The sequence below is a fragment of the Agrilus planipennis genome, unplaced genomic scaffold (assembly GCF_000699045.2).
Source record: "Agrilus planipennis isolate EAB-ADULT unplaced genomic scaffold, Apla_2.0 scaffold199, whole genome shotgun sequence".
Taxonomy (NCBI): Eukaryota; Metazoa; Arthropoda; class Insecta; order Coleoptera; family Buprestidae; genus Agrilus; species Agrilus planipennis.
The window spans coordinates 16,972-23,396 of record NW_020439011.1 but is presented as its reverse complement, the minus strand read 5'-3'; the positions used below and the strand labels follow the sequence as shown (position 1 = coordinate 23,396).

The following is a 6,425-nucleotide window of genomic DNA, read 5'->3' as shown; positions in this document are numbered from 1 at the left end:
TCTACTGTGTAGAGTTCGCGAAAATGAATATACTTTTTAGATTAAGCACATCCGACTGAAAGCACCGCGAACTAAGTGAAAACTACACTGAAAAAAGAAGATGCACCAGCATAAAGGAAGTAAGTATATTGAAGCAATTATGTCTCCCACACAACTTTCTTTGATATCTACAATGGATTACTCTTGTACCGTTTTAAGTTCAATCGCTCAAAAGAAAAGAAAACCACTGGTACTTTCAGTAAATGAATTATACCACAACGAAAAATAAGCTGATGTATTTTTTTTAGTTTTCTTCTTAATAATTTGTTTAAAATGCTCAAAATCTTTGCATATATTCATATGAATGTTGCTATAATTTCATTAATACCTAATACTGACAAAGTTAATAATCGTCCAATGTGTTATGTGATTTTTGTAGACTAAGATAAATAATACATCTCTATAAAAATCAAATTATATGAAATATTTGCAGAGTTTTATTTTTAAAATGGTATTTTTAACGCTTAGCTAAAAAGTATTGTCTTGTACAAAGTTTTTCATTTTCTTTTTTCTTCCATTTAATAAATTTTGGCTGTGAGCTGTTTCTTTTATCAAGATTTATTAATTTCATTATATTTACTGTACGAGTCTGATGTTTTATGGGTGTTTTACACACGAATGTCAATATTTCGGCCTAGAATTTGTAGCAGATATAAAGAACTGTAAAATGTTTAGTACTAAGTCTGAACAAACGTATTAATTAAATTCACCCTAATAAAATGTATCTTGCGGACTTTGTATTTTTTCACAGTTTTGATCGCATAGAAATGTACAAACACTTCTACTAAGTAGTATAAACATTCCACATAAGAATAGTAATTTAAGTTGTAAATACTTGTACTTGTAAACTGATTTAGAATTATATATTTTCTGTGAAGAAAATATACCCGTTAAGTACTAAAAGTTTTTGTTTCCTTCTTTTCGATTTTCTTTAGATTCAAGATATTGGCGGCGTTCTCCATAACGTAAGTACATAGAACCGTTTCGTTTTGACACATTTGCGATGTTTTTGTTGTAACTATAACAATCAAAATATATTTTTTATTTAAATGAACAAATACCTATGCCTACAACGCTTAAACAAAATACTAAAATCAGAACATTTAAAACTATTCTATGTTGATAAGCGTTCGAATTCTGTTTCTCTTTTCATCCACGATGAGTGTCTTTTCTGAGTCTGTCAGGTCTTTACTGCGAATTTTTCTTATTGATATTTTACTGGGTGCGGAATAAGTGTCGGTAACAGAATCATAAGTTTTTGAAGAGAAAATATCATTTACAACCCCAGGAACACCATAATTAGTAGCTGGTGGTTCGAACGATAACGGTTTTGGAGAAAATTCAGAACTAAAATAAGGAACATCATAGCTGCTCGGTTTCCCTGGGGAAAATAAGTCGTAGCTTGATAAGGGTGCTGAAATTTCATATCTGGAAGAAGCGGAAGGTGCGCCATAAAATGAGGGTGGTGGTGCACCATATCCAGAAGAGGGAGCACCGTAACTTGAAGAGATAGGGGGCGCTCCATAATTAGATACAGGAGCAGCTGCTGCGGGTGCTTTATAGTTGGAAGATGATGATGGAGAAGGGGGAGCTCCGTAGCTCGAGGATGGCGCAGGTGCACTATAACCAGGAGATGGTGCAGGTGCCCCGTAACTAGGGGCAGGCGCAGGTGCTCCATAAGCAGCAGTAGGGCCTGGTTTGGGCGCTCCGTAATTAGAAGATGGAGGAGCTCCGTAACTAGGAGACGGTGCAGGAGCTCCATAACTAGGAGACGGTGCAGGNCCAAGTTTAATCTGAAAAGTTAAAATATATTTGCGGTTTTTAATGTACCTAGAATAATATAATTTATAAAAATAGTAGTCACCTGTATAAGGCAGGAGAATCATGACATTTGACGTTGTACCACCAATCGCATGTAAATTCTGCTTGATTAAATATTGTTCCGTTTGTACAAAGAAATGAAGCACCTTTACTTCCTTCTCTACCATCATGGCAAACGTGATAAGCCTAAAAGGTAATCAAAATTAGCATTTCTAAAACCAAAAATCTATTTCAAAGATAATTTACGGTTTTGAAAATTTCAAAAACGTTGCTATTTTATGTTAAATAACATTATAAAGCAAGTCACCCAGACACAATCATTTTCTAATTTCTATTAAACAGGATTGTCTTGTATACCAGAAAAGAAAGCATTTTCTCTGTAGTTTCTCTTTGATTGTCGCAGTAAAGAGGAAAAAACGTTTCATGAGATTGCATTAATCAGTTTTCAACCTTTTTATTATTTCCGATTTATTTAAAGCTTTCGTTTAAGATGTTTGAAATGAAACATATTTCATCATAAAAATACCTGACAGCCTGTCTCTATATTAGCGTAAATTCCTGGAACGGCAGGAACATTGTGACACGAAAATCGGGTCTCAGGTATACTGTGGTACACAGGATAGTCGACTCCTGGTACTCCTGGAATTTTACTAAAATCCTGCTTTTGTTCTCGTTCTGATTGCCTTAACTTAAGAGCTGTTGCAAACGCATTACCATAATCACCATGTTGGTACTAAAAAAATCGTTAAACTGGTTACTAATGAAGGCTAGGCACTTTCTATAAATGTTGAAAATATGTAACTAATTATATATTTACTAAGTACTTCAAAAAATGCATGTAATATTTTATATAATGTAAACTGCATTTAGTTTTGCATGCTAGGGACAAAGTACATAAAAATGTAATACATAAACTGTGTGCAAATATAGAATATACAACGTACTACTACTACTGAAAAAATAATTTAACAGTTCTGTAAGTTGCTTTAGTAACAAAAACATATGAACTAAAACAGTAAATTAATAAAAAACAAACATAGCATATGTACCTAAAAAGTTTTTTCTTTCTACATAAATATTATTTGTTTTTATTTGAATATTAATTTTTTTATTATGGTTACAATTCTTTTTAATAGTTTCTGAACGCCCCTGGTCCCCACAAAAAGTTTGATTTAGTTTTTAATTTAAAAAAATTGAATTACAATTTTGACTTGAAAACTAGAGTTTGTAATAAAGCTGAATAAAACTTACCAATGTTACTGAATAAGAAACAATAACACACGTTAACAAAATTAAGCCGCTTAAAAATTGTCTCAAATGAGCCATTTTGACCAATTCTATTCGATGTCTTAGGAACGAATGATATAATAACTTTTAATACCAGTGCCCATTTGGTTGACTTTTACCTTGGAGACATTTACTTTTGATCACTTTCTCTATCTAGTTTGTTTAAAGCAGAAAATAAGTTATAAAGCTTCCTGTGCATAGGTATTCGAATTCCGTTTGCAAAAACTTGATATTGTAGAGAAAACATAAAATTTATAAGTTTAGTAAATTGAAAAATCCCTTTGTGGCATGCATACGGTTTTTGATTTTATTAGGCGTGTAAAACTAGTATAAGAACTGGTATAGTATGCCTAAGGCCTACAAACGTGAAAGACATTATTGCATAATGCTGGTATAATAAAATAAATGTTGGTCTGCTGGCACATGTAGGCATATATCTGTGCTCTACTTTACAAGAAAAACGATTGTTAATACGTGATAAATAAAATAGCTAATAGCTCCACAAAAATTTCGTAACGCAAAATCTAGAATGTACTTTAAGACTTTAAAATATGGTAATGCATTTTTTTTACTAATGAATATATAACCAAATAAATAGATGAAAAACTAACTAATTGTTCGAAAAAGGGTGCATTATAAAAACAATATACAAAACTGTTCTTTGGTCGCTTAATTTCTAATGAAAATACATATGCATAAATTGCACAGATTTTATCAGGCTGGCGAAGGGAACGAACCTGCCTGTAGAGAGAAAGGGAAAGGGTAAAGGAGCGGGTTTGAGATGAATACTTAAAACAAAGTAATTTGGTACAATAAGTTCACGAGCGCTTTATCATGTTTAAGCTATGTTTTATATATTGAGTAAGAACAACACCGGAAAAGTACCTACTTGACACCGCACTCGAAAACCATTAACACCATTAGATTCTACGTACTTTTTTACATAATTCTCATTTCTCAAAGCTTATTAAATTCCTTCCATCTATAAATGATTATAGGAGCGCTTTTATGTTTAACATATCTTATACATTTGACTAAATATAATTACTAAAAGTACCTACTTGGCATTACATTCGAAAACCGTTGACACCATGAGATTCTACGTAGTTTTTTACATAATTTTATTTTCTGGAAGCCTAGTAAATATCTTCCATCTCTGAATAATTTCACGAGCGCGTTTTTATGATTCATTTATTTTATATATTTAAGCTAAAATAATACTAAAAGTACCTATTTGATATCGCACTGGAAAATCGTTGACACCATGAGATTCTACGTACTTTTTTACATAGTTTTCATTTCTATTAGGTTTCTAAATACCTTCCATCTTTTAGTAATTTCACGAGCGCTTTTTTATGTAGAAATTACTTTACATATGTTAACAAAAATAATACTAAAAGTGCCTATTTGACATCGCACTCGAAAACCGTTGACACCATGAGATTCTACNAAAAACTGAACAACCTACTAATATTTCGGAGGAAATATTGAAAGCAAAGAAAAGTATAATTGTAGAAGAGGAATTAATAAAACCAAAAACAAAAGAAATCATGATTCAAACGGTGGAGGCTCTAAATAAAAACCAAGGGATTCCCTTATCTATAAAATCTACTCTTGAAAAATCAAAAGAAGAACCGCAGCAGAGAAAAGTAACCGAAAGTACCAATCAGAAGAATTATTCGGTTCAAATTATTTCTCTTAATTTCTAATGTTATAATAATTGAGTTAAATGCAGAATATGATTATTTATGTAGCTAGTGAGTATACAGTATAAAAAAATAAGTACATATTTAAATTCATTTAAAAATAAAATCACTTGCGGCCTCTATACGTGATATCGTAAGGTGTTCGTCGATTTTTCAAAATGGTTGCCGAAATCTAATGTTAATTGTGGACCATAGGGGGTGCTAAAAATCAACAAACGCGCACGATGAATATGGCGATCTGGTGTAAACTTATAAACTGTTATGGTATAGCTACATAATAAATAAATTTAAACAAATTATAATGGTCATGAATATGGCGATCTGGTGTAAACTTATAAACTGTTATGGTATAGCTACATAATAAATAAATTTAAACAAATTATAATGGTTCGTGACCATTAANTATATTGAAGCAATTATGTCTCCCACACAACTTTCTTTGATATCTACAATGGATTACTCTTGTACCGTTTTAAGTTCAATCGCTCAAAAGAAAAGAAAACCACTGGTACTTTCAGTAAATGAATTATACCACAACGAAAAATAAGCTGATGTATTTTTTTAGTTTTCTTCTTAATAATTTGTTAAAAATGCTCAAAATCTTTGCATATATTCATATGAATGTTGCTATAATTTCATTAATACCTAATACTTGACAAAAACTTTAGTGATATATCCAAAATTGAGTATTAGTTTCAGATAATTACGTTGTTATCATGTGTTTGTTTTTCGTAAAATTATTAATTTTATTAAAAGATAGTTTTATTCATGTCAGCGGGTGTTGTAATGCTACCACTTTGTGTCAAGCCTGTGGAAACATGAAAGTTGAAAGTAAACTTAATTGTGCGTTTCTTTTCTTTGTTAATAGTTAGTTACGTTTGACTGTTGAGGATAACGACCATCATTCTGACATGTTATTTTCATTCTTTTATTATCGTCGCTATACAAAGTATAAATGTGAAAAGTGATCTCGCAAATGTGCAGACTTCCCCGTTATTATTAACTTGTTTTTCGTAACGAAAGTATGTCATGAGGTAATTCTAACATATTAACGTATAATACCTACATAACAAAAATATTTTGTACAATTAATTTTCAATAAACTACCGACGTGACCTAGAAACCATTAACAGAACTTATAATTACTTTAAGTTCGATATAATAATTACCACGAATTATTTATTTATTTAACTTTCAAAAGAAAAATACTAAATATTGTATAATAGAAACACTTATTTAGAGTATCAAAAATTTATATTGTTTCCAATTTTCTGAACATTTAAAATATATAATCCAACAAAACATTAAAATTAATACTGTGATTTTTGCTGAGCCAACAGTTTGTTGTCGTTTTCTAACGCAGCTTTCGAGAAGTAAGGATTTTTGTAGGGGTCCAAGTTTAATCTGAAAAGTTAAAATATATTTGCGGTTTTTAATGTACCTAGAATAATATAATTTATAAAAATAGTAGTCACCTGTATAAGGCAGGAGAATCATGACATTTGACGTTGTACCACCAATCGCATGTAAATTCTGCTTGATTAAATATTGTTCCGTTTGTACAAAGAAATG

General features: G+C 31.0%; 1 protein-coding gene across 1 annotated transcript in view; it reads left to right on the top strand.

Annotated features, from left to right (window-relative positions):
- Positions 1 to 4,603: 4,603 nt before the first annotated feature.
- LOC112904919 (histone-lysine N-methyltransferase trithorax-like) overlaps positions 4,604 to 6,425 on the top strand; it is a 13,167-nt gene continuing 11,345 nt past the window's right edge. The window contains exon 1 of the mRNA XM_025976177.1: positions 4,604 to 4,810. Within this exon, the coding sequence (XP_025831962.1) occupies positions 4,698 to 4,810 (113 nt within the window). The 5' untranslated portion in view covers positions 4,604 to 4,697. The remainder of the gene's footprint in view (positions 4,811 to 6,425) is intronic.